The following is a 26,239-nucleotide window of genomic DNA, read 5'->3' as shown; positions in this document are numbered from 1 at the left end:
GAGCCCTTCCCCTTTCATGTCTGGACGGACCTCCTCCACCGCCCCCAGGCGCAGGAGGTTCTTGATCTCGTGAACGAGTAGTTGCTCATGAGAAGGATCCCTGAAGAGGGACAGGGAAGAGGGGTTGGAGGGAGGGTCGCCATGAACTGTAGGGTGTAGACGAAGATATTATGTCAAGCACTCAATGGTCTGAGGTGAGCCACGAACAGGCTGACTGGAAGGGGTGCAGGCAGCTGAGGAAAGAGCAGGGGGATGGATCCTGAGAAGTGACTGGGGCACCATCCTCAGGCGCACCCTCAAAACGCCTGCTTCTGGCTTTCATGGCCTCTGGAAGAACCAGACTGGGCAGAGGAACGGGAAGGAAGGGTGCCACTGCTTAAACCCTTTGTCTCTGTCCTTCTTCCTGTAGGAGCTGGACCGGGGGATACCCCAGGACCTCGACGGAGGCAGAGGAGGTGTGGGACAGAACGGCTTTCTAGCCTGCTGAAGGGTGTGTAGTCCCAAGGAACGGAGGGTGGCACAGGAATCTTTAAAGCTGTGGAGTCGTCCATCAGTCAGTTCTGAGAAGAGCCCTGCTACCTCAAATGGGAGAACCTGAAAGGTTGTCTGCATCTCCTGGGACAGCCTGAAGGACTGCAACCAGGAGCTGTGCCTCATGACCACCACAAAGACCACCGAGTCTGTACCATCCCATGCCATCTGGAGGACGCCTCTCGCCACTGCTTTTGCCTTCTTCCACCAAGGTGGCGAACTCCTGGGCTCAGTCCTGTGGAAGGCCCTTCTTCAACTTGCTGATGGAGTCCCACAAGGCCTAGCAGGGCCTGATGGTTAGACACCCAAAATTGCAGGCTAGCTGTCGAATAAATTTTCCTGCCAAACACGTCCAGCCTCTTGGCATCTTCATTTTTCGGTGTGCCACTTGCCTGTCCCTTTCATTGATGGCGGACATGACCAGGGACCCCGCTGGAAGGTGGGTATACAGATACTGACATCTCTTCGCTGGGATACAGTACTTCTTTTCTGCCTTCTTGGAAGTAGGTAGAATGGAAGAGGGGGTCTGCCACACAGACTTGGCAATTTTAAGGATCCTGGGTGGACGGGCAATGCGACCCAGGTTGGGGTGGAGGAGGGTATGACATGAAAGAGGTCATCAGACTCCTCTGCTAGCTCCTCGACCTCCAAGTTCATGTTGGAAGTCAACCCTTTGAGCAGGGCTTGGTGCTCCTTGAAGTTGTCGGGGGGCTGCTAGTTTGCAAGGGGCCCACCACCGCTTCGTCCAGAGATGACGAAGATGATTGCACTGCAGGGGGGGGGGGGGGGGGGGTTTCCCATGCCCATCTAGAGATGGCTCCTTGGCAGGGCCGGCTCTAGGTTTTTTGCCGCCCCAAGCAAAAAAATTTTTGTCTGCCCGCCCCCCAGCCCTGAGCTTACCCCCCCCCCTACCAGTGCCCCCCCCACCCGCACCCCCTGCCGCCCTAGCACTGGGCTCTCTCTACCCCCCCACACCCTCTGCCACCCCAGCACTGGGCTCCCCCCCAAACGTGGGATCCGCTACCAGCACACGGCGGCCAAGCCCTGGCCCAGCTGTGGCTCTGTCCCCATGAGGGTGGAGCTGCTGGGCGGCATGGAGCGGGAGTACTTCCAGGTGGTGGTGCGGCTGCGGGGCGATGCGGAGAACACGGCCCCCTCCCTGGGCTTCCCGGCGCTGCTGGTGGCCAAGGTGGATCAGTTCGTGCTCACCGCCCTCACCCCTGACATGCTGGCAGCCGAGGACCTGGAGAGCCTCACCGTGCCCTGGCCCAGCCCTGGCAGGTGAGAAGGCGAGGATCTCTGGCTGCAGGGCTATCTGCTCAGCACCAACGAACCCAGTCGGCCGCTCACTTCTTCACACACTCCAGGAGCCCCCCCTCCACGCCGCCACTGCAGGAGCTGCGCCAATCTCATGGGCTAGTAGTGATTTACCTTTTATAGGTGAGGGGCTGAACTCTCCTTCAGACTCGAACCATTGCACCCCTGGTGACCAGGGCAGAGCTGTAGATGCCTGAGTCTGCTGACTGACCCTTGTCGGCAACCGGTAAGGAGAGGGCTAGGACCGGTGCCTGCCCAAAGAGTGGTACTGGAGAGCTGGAGACTGGTGCAGCGACTGGGAACGATCCTGCACCGGGGGTAATAACGCCTGGGAGATCGCCTAAGTGATGGTGATCTGTGCCGTGGTGAACTCTGGTGGGAGGCCTGATGATACCATGGGTATGGGGATTGACGCCGTGACTCAGGTGTCCCGTGCCTTGTAGGTGGAGAACTTGGTATCAGGGACCTGTGTCTTCTAACCGGGGACAGAGACTGCCAGGGTGCCGGGGTCCAAGGCCACTTTGATGGGGACCAACCACTCCAGTCCAGGGACTGGGGACATGCCGCTGCTTTAGAGGGTGGTCCCATAACCAGCTTGCCCATAGATGCTGGGGTCTTAGCTGGGTCCATCATCTGGCTTAGTGTCTGCGATGCCGGCTGACCTACTTGCTCTTTGGCTGCCAGGTCCGCTTTGGGGACAGATGACCCTACTAGGGGCCAGGGCCCCCCGCCACTCCCAGGAGTTGGAGGTGGATCCCTGGCTGGGCTAGGGGGTCTGACTGCAGCAGTACCTCTCAGCTGCTCCGGAGTGGGCATGTGGCCTGCCCCCTTTCTCTGCGGTGCCAGCAGGCCCGTCAACTTCGACCATTTCTTAGGTACCAGAGAGGGGGAACGGTGCCTGGTGGATTCAGGTGCCAGCGGTGCACTGTGCTCCGATGCCAAAGTGCCAGGCAAGGAATCCGATCGAAAGGACTCCAAGGTAGGACAAAGCCCTCAAGCAGATATCCCACTCCTTTTGAGTTCTAGGGCAAAAGTTTTTGCAGATCCTGCTCTTGTCTTTTCTGTGGGACTCCCCCAAACACTTTGAATAGCTATCGTGGGGGTCACTAATGCGCATTGGCCGGCTGAACAATGAGCATGGCTTAAAGTCTGGGGAACAGGGTATGCCCCGCTCCGAGGCGAATTCCCAGCTGGGACTCTAACTCCTAAACTCTAACTCAAACACTTAACTTAATGGTCAAACTACCTATCAACTAAAAAAAAGGAGACAGAACGACGGACTGTAAGACCCGTTAACACTCTTGCCATGCAAGACAAGGCGCTCTGACCAACTGTCATGGGTAGTAAGAAAGAACTGAGATGGCATAGGGTTGGCAGTGCCTAATATATCAACGCATGAGTACGGCACTCAAGTGGGAGCTACAGACGACCCTTTGGTACCGCAAAGGCAAAAATCTCCAATGACTGTGCACGTGGGCATGCACTCACCTAGAATGGAATTGACACGAACAAGCACTCGAAGAAGAACTCTCTCTCTCTGTCTTTCAGTGAAGCCAGGCCTTTCCAAAACAAGGTTATTACTGTCTCATACGGGTGATTCTTTGCACTCCCTTAGCACCAGTAGGACAGGAGCACCTACCCTTTCTAGATAACCATTCTTATCTGAGTGATGATGGGTATACAAGTGTTTCAAGTACCAGCATCTCTGGACAAATGAAAGGTTACAGACAATCTGATCCTCTCAGTAGCAGAGGACTATAGTTTCACACACTTCCTAGGCCAATGCCCTCAGCAGAAGTCTGTTTCTCTGTAAGTGAGCTCGTCACTTGTCAACATCTTCCCTCCCACCCTGCAACTGTTGCTGGGACTTGCACTGTCCTCCCCCCTCTTTAAGATGCTCAGACATAAGCTGTCACCCCATTCTGTCCAGTGTTTTGGGAACTGCTACCCCACTCCTCTAAGCTGCTAAGACTGTTGCAGGTTGCCGCCTGCCCACAAGCTGTTGAGATTTGGTACATGAAGGCAGGTAGGAGAATTCTTCTCATTATGGCAGGATCTCTGCCTAGGACTGTTTGTTCTCTGGTCTTCTGTCCCAACATTGCAGAACAGCCTCCCAAAGTTGCCTTCAAGCAGGCAGACAGGGCGAGGTCAGACAAAGTTTATTACTGACATTATCATTGAAAATAAACTAGAATAATTAATTTAAGAACAGTTTTGGGTTAATCTATAGAAAAGTTGAAAAGCAAGATGTGGAGGGGAGGCTAGGTGGTGAAAGCAGCACTACGGGTATGTCCTCACTACAGCTTGAACAGTGCCTCCCCACCCAGGTAGACAGACCTGCACTAGTTCTACTCAAACTAGCAGGCTAAAAAGAGCAGTGTGGATATTGCTGCACAGGGGGCAGCTGGGGCTAGCCACCTGAGTATGGACCCAGGGGCCTAGGTGGGCTTTTACTCAGGCAGCTAGCCTCTGCCACAAGATCCACACTGCTGTTTTCAGCCTGCTACCTCCAACAGAGATAGTGGTGCATCTGTCTATCTGGGCTGGAAGGCATGCTCCCAGCAGCAATGTAGACATACCCTAAATGACTAGCCCAAGGTATCTCAGTGAGTTTGGGGCAAAGCAGTATATAGAGCCCACAAGTCCTGACTCCCAGTTCCCTCTCTAACCATTCAACAACACTCTCTTCCAAAATTATTATTAAATATTATCTGTATTATCATAGCACCTAGACACCCCAGTCATGGATCAAGTCCTCGATGTGCTAGGCTCTGTACAAACACAGAACAAAAAGACAGTCCCTGCTCCAAAGAATTTACAATCTAAGGATAAGAGAACAGACACCAGATGGCTACAGATACAGAGAGTATAAAGAAATAAGACATTATCGGTCAGCATGAGAGACAGTGGTCTAAGCAAACTATGGTAATTCTACTTGACTGCATCAGAGTAGAGTAACAGCATGATATTTAGGGAAAGCTGATCAAATTATTAATCACCAATAAATTATCCTATACATTTAGCCCTTCTTCTATTTTCAAATTGTTCACACATTGATTTTAATTTCTATAGAATGTATTTGTCATTTGCAACTATTTTAAACAAATAATTAAGAACACATTTGGTAAAGTAAATCAATGATGAACTGCACTGTAACAGAAGCTATTCTAAATAAACATAGAAGACAGATAGGCGATAAAGATGGTAATAAGTAAACTACTACTTTATTTTTTATAGTCACCACAACATTTCTTAGTGAATATCACTTTTCACAACAACAACAAAGGATAATAGCACAAGGCTATTTCATGCAGTCATCAAAACAAAGTGAACTGAATATTATATTTCCTCCTAAACACATTACCCCTGCAGTTTGACACTCAACATTTCAAGAGCTAGCATCTCTCACAAGCTTCTTTCTGAATTTTTTCCGATGGACTTAAATCCTTTAAGTATCTATGGAAGATTATTTTACTTGTCATGCTAAAAAGATTTTGACGGGAGACTACACTAACTCTAATTAACAGATTAATTTTAAGGGGAGCTCTGTGGGAGTACAGCAGTAAACTAAGCTAACTTAAGAACCAGATTCTGTGTTTTGGCTCTGGCTCTGTTTGTACTGCTTTGGTGGTGATGCAACAGGACTGGATTCTGCTTATAACTCACCAGCAGAAAATCCTTTTAGGGCAGAGCTGACTCCTGTACAGGTTGCGCTGCCCACCGGCACAGGGCATTTGTGTCAGGGAAGAGAGGAGCATTGTGAAGGAGTTCTAAGCTGGACTAATACTTCACTGGAGTAAAGATCCCCTAGAGACCACATTCCAGCGGCGTAAGTTAGAGCAGTTTTTAGGCTGCTTTAACACACAACAGGGTCAAGCCACTGCAGAATCAGAGAGCTGTAACTGACTCTGCCTTCACCTTGAGGAGTTCCCACCCAAGGGAAAATTGAGCCCAAAATTTTTAAAGGCAGAATCTAAAAATCCTTTTTTCCAAGAAGTAGTTGGTGGAAAAATAATATATGATACTTTAAGAGAAAATTTTCTTAAATGAAGCTATCTAATAAAAAACAAAGTTAATGGTTTAAGCATGTCACTTTTTAAAAAAAGTGTATTTGTTAAAGTGAAACACAATCAATCATCTCTCTAAAATGAGATCATAATAGAAGTACTAAAGAAAAAAGTAACATGATTTATTAACAAATTGATACCGAGGCATCACCAAACCAAAAGGGGGTGGTGGGAACAGCTGCACCACTCAGACGTAGTGTATCCAAGCCAAATTTAGACTTTCTTCATGGGAAATACTCTCTTATGAAATTATTCAGTGAACTACAGTGTGTCTCGCCTGTACGCATTTCTTCCCTTCAAAGTTACGCATTTTCCTAGTGAGCTTTTTGTGAGCTGTTAGAAGGATCTGAGAGCCCCTACTGAAAATTTAATCTAATTTAAGTGTATTTAGTTAGTCTAATCTCTTAGAAGCTATGCAGCAAGAAGGAGAGGGATGATGGGCTTAGGTAAAGAAAAATACATTAGTTTTAGCGGACCACAGATCATACAGTCATGGAAATGCAGGGCTGGAAGGGACGTTGAGAAGTTATCAAGTCCAGCCCTCCATGCTGTGGCAGGATCAAGTAAACTGAGGCCATCACTGACAAGTGTTTGTCCAACCTGTTTTTAAATGTGTCCAGTGATGGGGACTCCACAACCTCCCTTTGAAGCCTGTTCCAGAGCTTAACCACCCATATAGTTAGAAAGTTTTTCCTAATGTCTAACCTAAATCTCCATGCTGCAGATTAAGTCCATTACTTTTTGTCCTACCTTCAATGGACCAGGAGAACAAATGATCACCTTCCTCTTTTTCAAAGCCTGTTACATATTGGAAAACTGTTATCAGGTCCCCGCGCCTCAGACTTCTTTTCTCAAGACAAAACATGCCTATTTTTTTAAACTTTTCCTCATAGGTCAGGTTTTCTAAACCTTTTATCATTTTTGTTGTTCTCCTCTGGATTTTTTCCAATTTGTCCATCTTTCCTAAAGTGTGGTGCCCAGAACTGGACATAGTATTCCAGTTGGGGCCTCACCAGGGCCCAGCAGAGTGAGACAATTACCTCCTATGTCTTACATACAACACTCCTGTTAATACATCCCAGAATCATGGTAGCCTTTTTTGCAGCTGCATCATATTGATGATTCATATTCAGTTTATGGTCCACTATAACCCCCAGGTCCTTTTCAGCAAGTCATTAAAGAGCTCCTGATGAAGCCATATTGGCCTCTTACTATTCTTCCTATCTTTCCATTGCATCGGAAGAGTTTGCAGTTGTGCCTTTAATATTGTCTCCTGGAGGAACTGCCAGCTCTCCTGAACTCCTTTTTCCCTTAGATTTTCTTCCCATGGGACCTTATGTACCAGTTCTCTCAGCTTGTTAAAATCTTCTTTTTTGAAGTCCATTATCCTTATTCTGCTCCTCTCATTCCTTCCTATCCTTAGCATAAATGAAATCTGTCATTTCATGATCACAATCACCCAAATTGTCATTGTCCAAACTATAATCCTAGTGGGATTCTCTGGGTCCATGTCTTTTGTCACTGGAAACCAAATCTACCTTGATCACTATGGGCATCTGTTATCTATTAATATTTGTCTCTTATAAGCTTGGTTAAGACATTTGTGAAAGGTCATAAAGTCATAAAACTGGGTGACAGGGCAACAAAATGGCAAATGAAATTCAACACTGATAAGTGCACAGTAATGCCCATTGGAAAAAACAATCCCAACTATCCATATATAATGATGGGTTCTAAATTAGCTATTAGACAACAAGGGTAACAGTATATTAAGAAACTATTAGGAAAGGGATGGAAAATAAGATAGAAAATATCATAATGACACTACATAAATTCATGGAGCATCCACACCTTGAATGCTGTGTCCAGTTCTGGTTGCCCTATCTCAAAAAAGTATAGAATTGAACTGTAAGAGGTTGAGAAGGGAAACAATGATGTCCAATGGTATGGAAGTACCTCCTTCCGTTTGTTTTGAACTTGCTGCATATTAATTTCATTGGGTGACCCCTGGTTCTTGTGTTATGTGAAGGGGTAAATATCACTTCTTTATTCACTTTCTCCATGCCATTCATGATTTTATAGACCTCTAATATACCCTCCTTTACTCCTCTGCTTAGTCATCTCTTTTCAGCTGAACAGTCCCATGTCTAACCCAGTAAGGCAGCCTCTACGTTCTTATTTGCCACTAAAAGTATTAATATTCACATAATGGACTTATTTTCCCCTTTGAAAGGAGAAGGTATCCAATATCAAGGTGCCTTTTACTTGTTCTCTTGCACAGGAGACCTGTGTTTCTCCTATTTAGCTGTGTCCGGTATATGAAGGAGAGGGGCTTCAACCAATACACAGTTGTGAAGGTTTGATTAGGAGGCAGAGCTCCTTAAGTCTCTTTCATAGTGCAGTGAACTGTGCAGTGAATAGATCATGGTTCCACACAATACTGGACTTATTCAGTGTACATGGACTTTTGAAAACTGTGTGCCTGGTGCAGAAAGTTTTCCACAACACTACAACCTTTTTTTACCTGGTGCAAAAAGTTTTCCATAGTCCAGATTATGTACTGAACAGAGAAGGACTCTGTAACAGTCCTTGCCGCACTGACTACTGCATCTCTACATGAGCCTAGTCCTATTCACTATGCACCTTGCACTGAGCAGGACAATCCAGTGGTGTCCAATAGTAACTAAGCAACCTTCTATGCAAGTGCTTACCCAGAAATTTCAACTTGATTTGTTGGAGTAAGTTAATTTTTGTTCATAGAGAATCTACTCCATCATTCACTTGGCAAAATTATCTGTCAGTGGCAGATCATCAGTTAAGTGGTAAAAAACATGAAAGGGAGAGTCACTGTTCCTTACCTATTCTGGTACAATACTGTATTGTTTCTAGTCAGAAAATACCACTGCTAATTGGATTTTGGAAAACCACACTGCCCTGACAAAATGGGTGGCACTATTCACAACATTGGTTCAAACCTGCTAAATGGCAATGATAATTTTTTTTCAAACTAGCACTGAAATGTTTTTCTGAAGTCTTTGCATTATGTAACAAATGAATGAAGTATGGCAAAAGTTAAACATTTTAAAGTGTTCAAGTATTACACTGCACTGCAAAAACAAAGAATAAATATTTGTTACACTTTTCTGTGTATGTATTTGCTATTTTGAAAATATTTATATAGCATACCAAGACAAGCTTATTGAGAAATACAGCCAGTATTTTTATTCTGTAACTGAAAAATGTTGGCTTATTTTTTCGCCCAAAAGCAATGAATGGTAAGTAATACATGATAAATACACAATAAACATATAGATATGATGGTAAAACATCATCCTAATGATTTCATTTAATTATCCTGAAATGCATTCTATTTAATATTCACTACTCAAAAGCCAATTTAAAAGTGAAAGAGGTGATGGGACTTATTCAGAAAGACGGACTGTCATTCATTGCAATAGTTATCTAATATACAGAAGTTAATAAAGCAGATTAATCTACAAGTCCCTTTAAGCCATCACTGAGTTTAGAACAACTGCCTCTTTGACCTTTAACCCTCCTGCTGTGCACCAGTAGCAGGTGCCAGCTGCACTAAAATTATGGCTGACGTGTTTTAACGCAAAGTCTTTTCTTACTTTGCTTCTGACCAGCAGCTGACCCTGCAGGAGTGATTGTTTCATGTGCTGGCCTAAAGGCTACATAAACCAGTAACTGATAAACAAAAGCATACATACACCAGCTGCCTAGCCTTAGGGTACACATCCTACACTGACACCTCTAGCAGTTTATCCTGCAAGCCAAATTATGGCTTTTTGTTTCCGTACATGCATTCTGTACAATACTTGTTACTTCATGGAACTAAACTTCCATCCACCCAAAGACCTGCCTGTGTTAACGTTGTCTCAATCGGAATGATTAGGAAGAGATTCTCATTTTGATTTAGCACCTTTAATAAGAGCATGCAATCTTCAGGTACATAGATGATAAAACTTAATTATGTAGTTTAGTGTTAAAATTCTTAAAATCAAATGCTTTAATTCATATCTAATATTGAATCAAGGCATAGCACTAAACAAAACAGCACCAGAAAGAGGACTAGGCTCCTGTGTATTTTTCTAATTTCATAATTAACAGCACTCCAGTGTAGTGATAACTGGATGGTTAGCATTACATTTTATATTGAAGTTACTGATGCATCTACATATATGCAGTTAGCGCTAGGTATAAAGCAAACAAAACCATATTTTTCATTAAGATGAGATGGCTCTGACATAGTTATCTTACTGATACAAATTACACAAGCACAAAAACAATCCGAGTAATGATTAAATGCAGTTATGTACATGGAAGAATACTAGTGTACATGTTAACATATTTAAATGGTTTTCCTTCATTAAAAAAATTATATATGATATTAAACCATCAATCAAAGCTGAAACACTAGAGTCTAAATGTATTGTCACTGGTTAAAATAAATGACTTTGAGACTGAATTTTGGCTCGCTCAATATGGTGTCTTTTCTGTTGCTTAGCCACCCAAGTCTCTGCTGGCTTGGGCTACATCTGGTATATTTCCATCCCTTTCAATTAATAAAGCAAGTTATGATACTATTGGATCACAGTTTTAAGCTGTGCTAAGAGGCTGAAAACAGATGTCCTCGTGAAAATCTCTCATTGTTGTATCAAGTCATTTAGGGCTCAATTCTGCCAGCCTTATTCCAGCACAGCATTTAAGCATATGCTTAACTTTAAACACAGAAACAGTTTCACTACAATGGGACTATTCAGGCACTTAAAATTAAGCACGTGCTTAAATACTTTACTGGATTGGGGTGCGAAAGTGCTCAGCACTTTTCAGAACTGAACCCTCTGAGTGTTATTCTATTTCCTTTTAATTACATATGCATACGCTGGAGTTTCCCCATGGATTTTTCTGCATGGTCCAAAGAGTATGTTATAAATCTCCTCAATGCTTTTATTTTGTTTAGTGTGAATGGCTCCACACTGGCTATATACTTCATTGAAGTCTATGGGAAAAACAAATACCACATAATTAAATGTATTAAAAAAAGGAAAATGGCAATTTGGATGGCACTTTTGATTTTAATAATATCCAGATCTGCCTTTAGTTACAACTGGATATTGCATTCTTGACTTTCCTGTCCTAAGCTGTTGCTCAATGTAGCTGTGAACTGTTTATGTTATTTAGATTTTGTTAGTTACCTAATCAAAGCTCTGAGCACCTGTGCAACATTAAAACATATAAAATTAAACACCAGGACCCACATAATCTACCCATCATACAACAGTAGTCCTCCCCCATCAACAGGACCAGCTCTAGGCACCAGCAAACCAAGCACGTGCTTGGGGCGGCACAATTCCAGGGGCAGCATTCTGGGTTTTTTTTTTTTGTTGCTTCAGCAGTTGCACTCTCGGAGGTTTTTTTTTGCTTGGGTCTGCAAAAAACCTAGAGCCGGCCCTTCCATTCAACTGCACCAAATACCTCAAAACACCCTTCAAAGATGAGCATTAAAAGGTGCCTGAAATCCAGCTCTGTTGAACAATTACCACATTCTACTTTAGAGATGGCCATATTTCTGTGGTGGGGAAAGTTACTCTGATATATTCTTTACTTACCTTACAGGGTTGTGAGAATTAATTCATTAGTGTTTGTAAATGTCTTTAAGACCTTTGGGGGAAAGTGGCTATAAAAGCAGACAATTGCAAAGGTCAAATGCAGATGACGACTGAACATTCTCAGATGGGACTAGCATGCTACCTTCATAACGATTTTACAGGACGGGCATAATTTAAAATACAAATATTTCTATTTTAAAAACCAAAGAACAGCTCTTCCATTGATAAGCTAAGAGGTTGAGCAAATATATTAGGTTCATTTAGCTTATCGTACATGAAAAAGTCAATCTGAACTAACAGCACACATGAATTTAGAAGCTTTACCAGACCATTTATTTAATGACCTTTCTATAATGCAACATTTCAGCTCAAGTGATAATTATAGTAATACTCTGAACTTTGATAGCACCTCCCATTCATTACCCTTAATTAATACAGCCTTACAACACCCTTTTGAGGTAGGATCTATTACTCTATTTGCAGGTGGCAAAGTAAGTTGCCTGAGGACACACAGGAAGTCAGTGGCAAAGCCAGGAGTAGAACCCAGAGCTGATTCCCATTCCCATGCCTTCAAGAGACACCAATACTTCAAAACATGAATGTTAAGTAGTCGTTTTTGGCACTATACCTGTCCTTGAGTCCCCATCTCATATTTGTGCTTTCAGGCTCCCATCTACTTATTTAAAAATAATGTTGCTATGTGACAGATCAAAGAAAACTGAAAGGGAAGTGGTGTCCTTTTAATCACAAGGCGATACTTCTTCTCTACCGCTCCAAAGGCTAAAGAAAAAGGATTGGTACCGCCGTGATTATGGCAACACATACATTTAGTGAATTATAGTCAATGACCGAATCACATCAATTCATGGTGCACAACCACTCACTGAGAATTTTATAAGGGAAGATTTGTTGCGAAATATTTAATGTCCAGTTTGGAATCAGAAATCTACACTCAAGATATCCCTTCTATGCTTCTAAACTGGATACATGAACAATAAGACTTCCCAAACAAAATGTCATGGCTAATTGTATGCAACAAAATGAGGTGGAGCCACAAGATAAAATACATCTTTCTCTTTTTAAGTATGGGAAGATATTCATTAAAGAGGGACTTCACAAGCAACCAGTCATTTGCTTTGCCAATGACTCCCCTGGCTTTTTCAATTTCTTCACACTCGCTTTTCAGTAAGAATTTTCCCCCTCCCTGCCCAGCTTTCTCTCCTACAGTGAACCAGTAGTAAAGTGGTCATCTTGGGTTCATGACATCACTCTGTGACCCCAAAAATGACTTTGGATTGTGACGGTACAATTTCAGCTGTCTGACTGCACAGCTAACACAAAAGGATGCGAGACAGATGCCATTTGCCTAAACACAAATATGTGTGGTTGGTTTTTTGTGTGCTAATTATGAAAAACATCAGACAGAAACATTAACACATTTTATTAATGACATATTTTAGAGTGTTCCCAAGTGAGACAGGTCTACTTTAAATCCTCATGTAAATTCACAGCATCTATTAAGTATGCTGTGCTTCTCCTGCTGCTTACTGCAATGAAATGGAATAAGAATTTTAAGTATGAAAAATGTACCATACAGTATGTCAAAATGCTTAACAATACCACTTCAATCTAAGCACAGGAAACAACAACAAAAAGGCAGCTGATTTCCTTTTTGTTGTAATTCACTTTGGGATTCATGGCATGAAAAGCACTATAGAAAAGTAATTTTCATTGACTGACTGACTGACTGCAGAAAAGAATGAATGTGGTTTCCATTTATGTCTCTGCTGAAGCATGATCCCTATAGTTCATGTCAGCTATTCAAAATCTGTAGTTAAATGCAATTGGTTTAAAAAAATAGAAAGACATGTTGGCTTTTTTAGCCTTGGCTTGAACCAAAGAGCTGCATAGCACATAAAAACATGAAGCTATTTGTTTCAAAGAAGCTGTGTTAACATTACATAAGACTGGAACTCTTTAGAGTGACATTAGCTAAGAATGTAAAATTAAAATCACATCAGTAATACTGCCTCTTAGAATGGGCTCATTCTGGGTATGTGGAAGGTGTTGTTTCCGCAGCTCTTGCAATTATGCTGCTAACGGCAACTCCAATAAGGATGTTCATTCTACACAATTTTATTTTATTCTATTAATCTAGCAGACAGGACCAGCTACACTAAACAGACACAACTCTTAAAACCCCACTGCTCTCCCTCCAAGCACACTAACTCAACTGCCTACCCCACGGGGATTTTCCACTCTAAGGCATAACTAAATGAATACCTATCAACAGATTGCAGTTAATGCAAATATTTTAATATTTCTGACTGTTAATCCTAAATAATCTGCACAATTTTTTTTTTACCCTTGAGGCTCTAGCAGATTGGTGCCCATTGCTATCCATTACTAAACATTCAATCTCATATGTACTCCTTTTTTCAAGCTTTTACTGTGATTAAGCCACTTGTGGAATTTTATTTAATAGAGGCATATTTTCTGTTCTATGCTAAGCGCAAGGTGATGTATGTACTGTCACTGACAACACCTGTCACAAACTCTTCTAACAGGCTGTCAATGACATAAATCACACAATGATGAAGTTAACTTTTATAAAATGAGATTAGGTTGCATCTTGCTTTGATAATCCTCTTTGTTAATGAGAGAAAAATATCAGGACACAAAATAAGAGGCTGTAAGTGCATAGAGATCGTATGAATACGTGCCTTACTGCCATAACACCTCTATTATTTTCCTTGTGAAGCCTGTTATATCATCATCAATAATAACCCTTTGAACTTGTATTGCATCTTCCCTCAGAGGACCTTAAAGTGAATTGTAGGAAAATATCATCAATCCCATTTTATGGATGAGAAAACTGAGGTACATTTCAATTTGTCTGATACAAAAAGAAAATCATTTAATCAAGATATTCTAGTTTCATAGCTCGTTAAACAACTTTAGATGAGATACTCTTCATGATCCACTAGAAACTTTTAAATGTCTAATTATGATTCCAGAGATTCAGGCTGAAAAAATGTTCTAACTAGTAAATAATTACAGTATCATTGCATCAGTTTAGTTTAAAGAGCTGACAAACCTCTCTAAACTCAAAGCACAATTAGTCATTAGGGTCTAGTTTTTCAGCACTGTTAAGCAATTTGTAACCCATTCCTTTTAATAGGGTTATGCATTACTTAACCGACACAGATGTCTTGAAAACTGAGACCTCTAGTTATGAAGCAGCAACCTTGTTCATTAGCCTCCATGATAGTCAAATCATCTATAAAACCAGTGTTTAATGGCCAGCCGATGAATAATCAATGGCTCACTTTTCATCTGAGTGTGAAAATGAGAATAATCTAATATCTTGTCCCTCTGGTAAGATGCAAGGCCTTGAGTTCCGTTTCTATTCAGGGCTGATTTATAACCCAATGGAAACCTGATGTAAACATATGATCAATGAGTCCCATCACTGCTAATAATAACCCCCAACCGGCCCACTCCCTCATCTCAAAAGCCATCCCTTTAGGCTATTAGCTCCGGCCAGCTAATCCTCTCTACTATTCCTGCCTGCTGCTTTTACCTTGGCCATCCGTTCAGTCCAGCAGACTCAGAAGTAATTTTATACGCTGCAGAGAGCGGGTGGAATTGATTTTTCACTCAGCACTCAGTTCCCATCTGAATAATTATCAATTTTACTGCCTCATAAAGGGAAGAGTCAAAATTTCAAATCAATTCAAAAGAGCTTCTGAGACTACAGAAACCATGCATGAGAATAAAGGTCAAAGTTGTCAGTGACCTCGGGAGATGATGTCAGATATTAGTACACTGAATAGTTGACATCAGAGGCACTCAATATGATATGACTAGTGCTAATGCAAATCATATTTATGCTGACTACTGGAGACCAGTCATTAATATTTAAAAGAGTATCTGAAAGCCTGCATTCAAAATAAATATAATGTATTCCACAGATTATGAAGTTAATAAAGATTGATCACTGCTTAGTCTTATGCTATAAATTGAAAGATTACCGAGTATTATTAATAACACACAAAATATTACATTAAGGTTGTAACAAAAGCAACAAATGTGCGGAAATTCAAAGTCAAGGCTGCCATTCTGTCCTTTAGACTCCCATCACTGTGCTCATATTACAGTACTGCCCACTATTACATATGCAAATACGGAATTCATTGCCAGATTCCATAGAACTTGCACAGGGTAAGGGTACTGTGAGACATGACAATGGCATCATGTCATATCTCAACAGTGCCAGTGATAAATGTCTCAAATATACTCACAATATGCTATGTGCCAATTATAGTGGGCATGCTTAAAAAGCCAGCATTTGCCATGCTCATCTTCTAAATTAGAATAGTAAGTAACAATTACCACACAGTTACCCCAGTTATCACATGGTTGCCATTTAAAAAAAAAATCAGCAACACATTTGCTACCTAAGAATGAAGACAAAGGTCATTGTAACGTGGTGTTTTGTGGACATCCTTTGTTTTCTTTAAATGCCCCAACAATTCTGTTGTTGTGAAACTGTATTGGGTGTTTTGGGACCCCATGGATCCTTGCAGTGTAGTAGTTCTAGGTACTAAAAAAAGCCAAATGAAATTTTAAGATAAACTAATTAGTCCGATACCCTGCACCTGCCTAAACACCACATGACCTTAATGTTTCTGGACCATAATGTACACTGCTGGGAGAAAAAGTCCTTCCTGACTACTGCAGTAGTCAGTTTCTTCCCTAAAGCCTGATATTTGATTACTCTTATATTTGCCTTTGACACAAAATCCCCCAAATAAAATGTCACCTACTGCACAAATAAAATATTGTAGCACAATATCAAACACATCTAACTAGAAAAATGTGCTGATTTAAAATACTACAATGTTCTTGCTCTACCTCAAATATTTTAGAGATGCTCCCTCCCTTTTTTTAAGAAATAACTGTGGGGGATTATTTATAAAATGAGTATAATGATGAATATTGCATTTCATCAGCATATGAGCTAAAGTGAAACATTGTAAAAGAAGCAACAGAGGGTCCTGTGGCACCTTTAAGACTAACAGAAGTATTGGGAGCATAAGCTTTCATGGGTAAGAACCTCACTTCTTCAGATGCAAGAAGTTATCCTAAAATGTGAGTACAATAACCAGGTCATCAGCATGACAAAAAATATTTTCACAATACTGCAATAATACTGGCATGAAAACAACTCTGAAATTAATTGGGGTGCAAATATATCAATGTAGAGAGCCCAATCCTGTTAGCAAATAATTGGAGTTATCATAATCTAAATTACTTCAAGATGATGAAAATAAATAGGGAAAAGCTTTGTTCACAAATTTAATAATACCTCATAGGAAAGTTGAGCAGTGCTTAAGTTTACCTGCTGTAGTACTTCAGGGTTCTGTTGCATGAAGTGCAGTAATCTTTGTCCATCCTGTGATATTTCTCTACATCTTACTGGTTTTTTGCCTTCCTTTGCTATGTGCTTGAAGAGGTAGGTAACAACGTAGTCTAAACTAGCACAACAGCTGGAGGAGACAATTGTATCTGCATAAGCAATGAAAGAAATAGTTTTGTAATCGCTTTTGTAATAAAACAAAACAATTATTACGAATAACTTGCAGGAGTGAAGAAAATAATACACACAAGGCAAGCCTGGAAGTTTATTTTAGATATCAGGTTAAATGATACTTAATATTACTACTTGTTCTTTTGCTTTTAAGATTTCTTGGTATTAAGCAGATTATGGCCCCAATCCTGCAATTCACAATGGACAGTGGACTGCTGGGTCCATGCAGAGTCCTACAAACTTCATGGAGGTTCTGTGTGAGCACAGTGATTTACCTGCACATTGTAAATTGCAAAATCAGGACCTTACTTTTACTGATATGAAATTATATATTCCGCAGACTTCAGATTTTTGGAAACGAAGACTGTTCGTTTATAGCCTTGTGACAAAGTTTAAACATTCAGTTTAAAGAGACACTGTGAATGTTTAAAGTCACTTTTTTAACCTCTTGACTGCTGCTGAGCATCTCAGATGTGTATAAGTGAAGGGTTGTACTAGTAGCATCCCCCCTAAACAGTATCTATCATTTTCTCGTCTACAAATGTGTGCCAGATATTTTACAGGACGAACCTAAGTGGCGCTTCCCTGCCCCTCAGAGGTTACAACCTGCACATTAGATGCCAAACAATGAGTGAGGATCACAAACAGCAGGGAGGGGAATGGGTAAGGAAGGAGAAGCGTTACAGCAAAGTATCAGTTGGTTACCTAGTTTAAGGCATGATGGTCCAATTACCTTTTTTAAAAAAATAAAGAAGATAATATCATAGAAATGATGGTTACCGACTAATGGTCCATTGTTTTCCCTGGAATGTAAAGGCATGACAGCAAAGCAGGATATCTTGGAAGCAGGAGCAACAGCAACCTCATATCTTTACTTATTGTATCTATAACTAAGGTAACAGGCTGGGAGATTAAAAGCTTAAACCTATTTGAAAGTAACTATGTATGTCTGATTTATGTAAGTTATTTTGTTGCTAGGTGTTGCCTGCTGTGCTGCTGCTGTGAAAGGGGATTTTGTTTGTTTACATGCATCAGTGTGGTGAGAACAGTATGCTGGCCCTTTTTAATCTGTGCAGTCTCCTTTTCTTCCTTCTAACTGTACTGGTACAAAATAGTAGCGCTCACCCTTATTTTTTCTTATTCTGACAGCTGACATTCTTCCTGGCCACAAGCACACTGGCTGCAGTTTAAACCCTCAATCGCTAGTCTCAGCTGTAGTTTCCCTACCATTTCTAATAATAGGTTCTAATTAGAGTCCCACTTTAACCAACTGTTGGTTCCTCATGATCCTAGCACCAGTCAAAGTTCTCTGTGCACACAGAATTGTTTAACTTCCTCATTTACTGGATGCAGGTTTCAGTAACAACTGATGTTCTCTGCAGGTGCAAACATCACATTCAAATGAGCTCACCAGCATTTAGGGTTCCATCCTGCTCCTGCTGATTTGAGTGGGAACAAGACTAGGTCACTTACAGCTCAGAGTGCTTACTTAGATGGCCTACTGGAGTAGGGGTGTGTGGGAGCTGGAGAAGGAATTAAACTGTTAAAATGCTCATTTGGAAGGGAAAGGGATTAGAAGGATCCAATTAAATGTATCTTGAGTTCTTTGAACTATGCTAATTTGGAGGCTTGCCAACCTTGCAGTGTTCATTTAAATATATCCCTCTAGTCTCTGGAATACTTTGATCTGTGTCAATTTAACTCTTTAACCTCTGTGTATCATGTTGTTTTTAACTTTCCTTTCTCTAAATACCAGTATTACATATTTTTCAAAGTTACATTCTTCTGAGGTCTTTGGAAATATTTGACAACACAGTCACAACTGACCTCACAAGGCTATGTCTACATAACGAGCTAGGGGTGTGATTCCCAGTTTGCGGACTCATACTTGCATTACCTCTCATTGGGCTAGCATGAGTATCTATAGCAGCAGAGCTGTGACAGCACAGGTAGCGGCAGCACAAGTATGTCCCCACCGATTTCATGCGGGATTGTATTCAGCACAGCTAGTCTGTGCTGCCACTTCCACGACCCATGTTACCACAAGTACATCATTGAGCTAGCGTGCACACATGTAGGTGAGCTGGAAATCACACCCTAGCTTGTAATGTAGACGTTGCCTATGACATGATCCTGAAAGGTATTAAGCTCTCCCAAGAGGTGCTGCGATCCCTTTTCAATGGTTTTCAGTGGGAGCTGTGGGTACTCCAACACCTCAAAGGAGTGCTTCAGACCTTGCAGAAGCAAGCCCAATTGTCTTAAACCCACTCCACTAAAATCAGTTGATGTTTTGTCATTGAATTCAACTAGTGCAGGCTGTTGGGAAGATCGGGAAGATCTGCCTGAGTAAAGACTGCAGGAACAGGCCCTTATTGTTTTCGCTACTAAAAACAGTCTTGCATGTTAACAAGAGATACAACTGATGGCTGAATTGAAGCAACATCAATAACGGTAATGTATTTGAAAATACAAATTCCATTGGATGGCTTTGTTGTACTTCAACACCAGTGATTTAACTCCATTTCGTTTTAAATTGAATAAAACAAAGTAAATCATTAACATCTGTTTATAAAATGGCAGTGGCTCTAAACATGCTGATACTGTGCAAGTAGATATTTTACATTCTACAGGAAGTGACCTTAGCAGGACAGTGGACAGGTCTATCTTATCACCAGCTCATAAGGATCTGATACAAGTGTTAAGGGCTACTTATATTTTCCCATAACAATATATCAAATATACTTTTCAGCGCTCATTTTTCCTTCTGATTGCAAGGGTATCACAGAGGTGAAGGTCACGCAAGCCCCCCAAACTGATTCTTCTGGGTGTGCAGAGCCTTGTGTTGAAGCTGGCTGAAGTTCTTATTGAATCTCACACAAGACAGATAAGCATATATATGGAGCAAATACGTTTAAGAAAAAGCTTCAATTTCTGGGCTGTAGGTAGAAGGGAAAGATGGAAAAGGGAGAGAAAGGATCACATGGGAAAACTGGGAGGCAGGCCTGTATAAATAGGAAAAGCCAAGATGTTTGCCTGAGCACTCAAACCAGTTACTTATTTATATCAGCCTTAAGGTGGCTGACATTATTGAAAAAACAACTTGAAGAGGCCTTTTGGCTTTAACATTAACATTCGGTGAATGGTGCCAATAGATGTAAAGAGCATTATTTTTAAATGGTTTGCTAACATTGTTGAGCATGCCATAATTTAAGAGATTTTTTTTGTTTCTAAGATAAAGGTAAATGGGACAGACTTGAGTTAAGTGGCATTTCTCTGTCCATCAATTTCGAACACTACAATGCCAGCATTATCTGCCTTTGTGGGTAAATCAGGAAAGTAAACAGATTTAAGCAACTTAACATCTAAATTAGAAAGCAAGGCATAGAAAATGTTATATTTTTCTTTTTCACAATGAATGGCATAATTACACTATTAATCATAGGAGAATTAGAAAAGCTTCACATAGAGCTTAGTGACAACATGCCAGGCAGGCTACATTAAAAGGTTCCAATCCACTGAGTCAGCTGTGAAAAAGCCAGGTAAACACTTTAGAAGAGAACTGTTGGAGTGTTTATCCTTGCAATAAAAGCCTAGATGAGGGCTTCCATTACAGCTGATTTACAGCCAGGGGCCTCCAAAGGAATAAATATCATTTCACAGTATATTATCAAGTGTGAAATCATGATGCATGCAGAGTGTCCACTCAGGGACAGAATGAACAGTGCTGAGAAATGAGGATTTGGGGCTTCTTTATTCTACAGCTAGAGCTACAGCACAAATTTCAAATGCTGAGCTTCCATGAACTAAGAGAAATGAAAATATATAGACAAACATTTCTCCTAGGGAGGGGGAAAAAAGTCATTTCCTGGTATTACATTTTTTAAATAAAAGAGGTATTTCATTTTTATAATTATTTTTGAAGATGATTCATAAGTTCTAACGGTTTGCAATACATTGTACCCTATCAGACTGCTTGCAGCCTTGACACTGCTATTCTTCAAGATGCTTTGGCAGCACGGATATAATTCACTAAGAGAGGGATCCAATTTATATCACAATTGTCCATTTTCAAAGGGCAGAAGTCTATGCTGGAAGATGAACAAAAATGAAATAATTGTTTGCTTCACTGTCAGATAACATGTATTACTTCATATGCTGGGATTTTTCAAAGAAGCCAAAGAGAGTTAGGAACCCAAATCCCAATGAAATTTAATTGGATTTGGGCATTTAACTCCCTTAGGATCATGGCCATTAATTGTTCTTATTGAGGGAAGATCAGCTTTTGTTGACATTGTAGGAACAGGAAAATTACTTATTTTACTGTGTAAAGTTAACTACCTGAATATACGAATTGATTTTATGGCTTATGTGACAGAATCGATACCTCCCATCAAGAAATCAGTTTTCAATACATGTTGATGTTATTAAGAAACAGGATATTGTAGTTAAATAATCACTTTACCACTCAGACATGGACTGTAAAAAGGCTCTGTTTCTGATTGACAATTCAGGGAAAGACAAGTGAGTTCCTTTTAATGTACACGTGAGGTTCATTCAGATCAAACGGTATGTCTCATTACTTGACCTTTATGTAGAGTCAAATGTTCCTTAGAAATACTAGGGAATACAAAAGAAAAATGGGAAACATAACTGGAATTTTACTAAATTTAGTAGACAGCAGTCCAACGTAACTGAAAGTGGACAGAAATTAATTCACCTGCCAAGAAATTGCACCTGTGCAACTATTATTGTCAATACACTAGTGGAAAAGATTGCTTCAGGATCACAAAGTTACAATAAGGTTCGTACATGACCCAGTCAAAGTAGTCGTGGGTGAGGTAGGAGTCAAACTAAGTAGAGCTGAGTGAAATTTTTTTGAAAAATAGTTTATTTGGCATTTTGGTAGTATATAATAAAATGATCGGAGGACTCCTTACTAATGCTCCTTATCTATTCAATGTCCATTTCTTCACTAAGCATGCTATTTCTAACAGGAGAAACATGGAATCTGTTTTGTGATGTTCTGGAATGCTCTGTGATGCCCAGTGTACTCATTTATTACTACAGGGCTTGAGTGACCTTAGAGGTAATAAACTCTAGCTACTAGAAAGTCTATATAAACAAATATCATACCTACAGGCTATTCATTAAATACAACTCCTAGCACAAAGTAATAAGAGAGCCATTCCTGGCTATCATTTTAGGGTCCTGTTTTCTAGCCTGGTTAGAAAATGTAACTGCAACATATGCATCTTTCTTCAAGGCTCTATACTCTTCCCTCATATTTCGACTGAATTTAAGCTACTGAAATCAAATTTCAGTTTCAATCAAATATCTGGACAATAATTTGTTAAAAAGTGCTAATGAATGAAGACCAATTACAACCAGACTACTTTTAATATAATTCTAAGTATGATGATTGTTTACTCTGTGAAGTATAGCCAATAAATATTCTTTATAATGTAAAACCTAGTTTTTCTTTTTTATTGATAACGTTAGCTTAGCCATCTCTACTCACCTACCAGTCATGCTGATAAATGAAAAGTGAACGGCTGGAAGTTACTGTTACGTATGCTAACAAATTTTATCTCTGAAGGGCAAAATGAGTCATATAATAACATTCTCTACTATGAGGATTATGGGACAAATAAATCATTTTATATTTCACTGTTGTAAAACTTCTTCAATGATAACCGAACTAGAAGCACATCATTATTATTTTTCAAGTTTCTAATTTGTAGAAAGATCATTTTAAAATATTAATGTAATACGCTATCGGCCAGATTTTGAGAGCTCAGAGCTCAGCTCCCATTTAGACACCTAAAAGAAGTGGTCAGATTATCAAAATGCTCAGCACCCACCATCTCTCATGGTCTCTGGACAATAATTTGTTAAACTGCAAATGAATGTTCTAATGGGCCACTTATTGTAGAAGCTTAAGTGAGAGTGGTTGGATGCTGAGTTGTTCATTTTTTAAATCTCACTCTAATGACTACATATTCCCCACATTCCTATTTTAGCTAAATCATAAGTAACACTTACCCAGTGCAGTAAGTCCTTCAGATATTGAGGTAAGAATATACATTAGCACATGAGGTTCTAAACTGGTAATGAAACTCATATGATCCTGGGTGAGACATTCCAAGAGCGGGTAATATGACTGGCTTAGTTTTCGATATTGCTGAAAAAGAAAAACAAACATTGCTAGAAAGTAAGAAATACTATGGGCTAATAGAAATTATAGCATTAAAAATGAAAGCTGGCTGAAATATGAACAGGATTATAAAAATGCATAGAATGATGCTGTAATAAATCCCAATTATCTATTAAATTAACCGCTTTTTTCTAAAAAAAAAAAAAAAAAAATCTTATAGGTTGCCATACAAATACATAAACTCAGTTTTAGTTTACAAAAATATAATGAAGTCATATTAACCTTTTTACGCTACATCCCATTAGCAGCTCAGTAAAACTGTTATAAAACATTAGTCAGACCAAGTGTTCTGGGATCAGTTTGACAGTTCAGTGGCTAGTGCTTCCTCATCTATATAGAAGACTTTTTGAGACTAACCCCAGGTTGGCTGAACGCATCACAGTGATTACTGTCTTGTGCAAGGATCCTGCAACTTGACCAGCATAGACGGACCCTTGTGCCCACTGACTTTAATTGGGTTCTGTGTGGGCATAAATATCTGGCTGTCTGGATCCATTTGCAGGATCAAGGCTTTAGAGTGGGTTATTAGGGGCGTTACCTTCACTACTGGCATGACTGTCAGTCTTGGCTGCATGGGCACTCACTATCATGTAGCTATATACCAGTATTTGACTGGGGTAATTTTTCAAAAGGGCTAAGGCAAAAGTCTGAGTATTTAGCACCTCTAACTATCTGATTCATCCCTCAGTGCAGAAAATGGCAGCTCCAAATGAAAATGTTCTGAAGAAAGTTCCATGATCCAAGCTAAGGCTGATCATGCACTTGATTTTTTGTCTTTGAGAAGTGACAGCTCCATTGATATGAGACTAGACATCCCAAAGAAAGTTTGGTTAAAATTTTAATGTTGTCTTATAGAAAACACACCACAAGAGTTATATAAATTCAGATTAATCCCAGACTGACAGATCATATAGGGCCAAATACTGCTTTAAATTACATCCAGGGAACCCCAACGAAGCCATTGGTTTGCCCAGACATAAAAAGTCAGAAATGGCTTCTCTCTTTCTCAGACATATTTTTGTGAACATTTTGGAAATGTTACAATTTTTATGATAATTCTATCATACATGGAAATATTAATATTCTGGATGTGACTAAAATACACTCAAATAACTGGACTAAAAATATAAACTTCATTTGAGCTGTTCTAGATCCTGCTGTCTCATTATAACAATTTGAAGCCTGTGGTGATATTATTTCATATTTCACATAAAGACTCCCAAGATGAATAATTGCTTACAAGCAAGTCACTGTGGGATACTGAAAGCAGCATTTTGACAAAGGCCTGGAGTACATTGTCAAAGTGGTTGTCCCCGTACAACTTGAAGACGCCAAAGCTGACATAATTTCCACATAAGGCAGATTTGAGTGCAGAATAGCAGATGGAAATGCCCTTGAGTTTCAGTGGATAAACCTGATCTTTTGACAGTGTCCCAAGAGACAGGATCTGATTACCTGTTCAGAAAAAAAGGAGAGAAAGAAACTGACAAACAGTTGCAAATCTGGATAGCTCTGTCACTTAACATTTTCATTTTACTCTTTTATCATTTTTTGTCTTTATTTTTATTATTGCCTACCTGGATAGGATCTTACTTTCATAATTATAGTAAAAAGCAATTGGAACATTTTACATACATAGCATGAATATATTTAAAAAGCTGCTGAGTTATTAAGAGTGTAAAAGGTAAAAACATAACCCATGGAGTCTCAGTTACTGACGTAGGCCAACATCCTCAATTGGCATGGACCTTTCAACCCAGGCACAGCCACAGAGCCTTCAGTGTGGTTCCACATGGTAGATCTGACTGCAGAATCAGGGCCTTAACTGATAGTTTTCCATACTGTAATTTAGCCTGGTTTTGATCTATTACCATGGTGGCCTCTTGGGATGGTTGTTTATGTACATACACATACCACTCACACCACAGATACATCCATTACAAAACCAACTATTTTACCAGTCCACATATGTGACCCACTCAGATAATCTGAGTCTTTCTAATGTAAAAATATTACAGAACTGTAAATATTTGGTGTTGCTAGTATGAGGCAATAGTGATTTTTGGTTCTGTTGTGCAATAACTCACAAGAGTTTTTCTAATGCTCTCTATTTGTTTATCCAGGTACCTATATGACCTCCATTTTCATAGTATCAGAGCACCTTAGTCACTATTGTATTGATCCTCGCAATGCCCCTGTAAGAAGGGAGGTATTATTCCCATTAACTGAGGCATAGTGACTCTTATGGCTGTCTATGTAACATCGACGTTGGCAGGCAGAATCAAACCTGGGACCTCTGGAGCTAAATGCGTAAGCCTCTACTGCATAAGCTAAAACCACATGTCTCTTAGCCAAGGCCATAGCAGACTCATCAATCTCTAGGTGGTCTAGGTGCCACTAGAGGGGGACAGAGCATCACACCCAGCAGGCATGGATTACATCTATACTGGGAGTTATTCCCAAATAGCTAATCCTGATTACCAATAGGCGTGAATGCTCTTAGTCCGGAATAAGAGTCGTCATGTGGATTAAGTTAATTTGGAATAAAGCACTCTTATTCTGGCGTAAGCACCCTCCTCACTGTACCATGCTCTTCTCGTAGCAAGGTAGCTGCTAAAGAATGAGATGTAAGTTTAGGACTGATTTTCTGTTACTGTTCTTCCATTCACTTGAAGTAATCCTTCAGAAATAAATACATAAACCAACAATACAAGGAACAGTACTTAATGTCATTTAATTCACAACAAGGCCTGATTTTAAGGGGACTTTCACCCAGCCTTCTGTTCTGCTGATGCAATTTTACATCTCTAAATATTGTACTTGCATTAATTTTGTTCTCACAACTAATTCTGGATGCAAGTTCTACCACTCCAATTACTAACTA

At 40.3% G+C, this 26,239-nt stretch overlaps 1 protein-coding gene across 2 annotated transcripts in view; it reads right to left on the bottom strand.

Moving 5' to 3' along the window:
• The window catches only part of RANBP17 (RAN binding protein 17), a 251,866-nt gene that overhangs the window by 23,140 nt on the left and 202,487 nt on the right, over window positions 1-26,239 (bottom strand). For both annotated transcript variants that reach the window (XM_034778119.1, XM_034778120.1), the window contains exons 23-25: window positions 24,596-24,810; window positions 23,184-23,322; window positions 16,953-17,119 (exon numbers count right to left, since the gene is read on the bottom strand). In XM_034778119.1, coding sequence (XP_034634010.1) covers window positions 16,953-17,119; window positions 23,184-23,322; window positions 24,596-24,810 — 521 coding nt within the window. The remainder of the gene's footprint in view (window positions 1-16,952; window positions 17,120-23,183; window positions 23,323-24,595; window positions 24,811-26,239) is intronic.

The sequence above is a fragment of the Trachemys scripta genome, chromosome 8, assembly GCF_013100865.1.
Source record: "Trachemys scripta elegans isolate TJP31775 chromosome 8, CAS_Tse_1.0, whole genome shotgun sequence".
Classification (NCBI taxonomy): domain Eukaryota; kingdom Metazoa; phylum Chordata; order Testudines; family Emydidae; genus Trachemys; species Trachemys scripta.
Note: the sequence above shows the minus strand (reverse complement) of the source record. Positions and strands in the feature narration are given on the sequence as shown.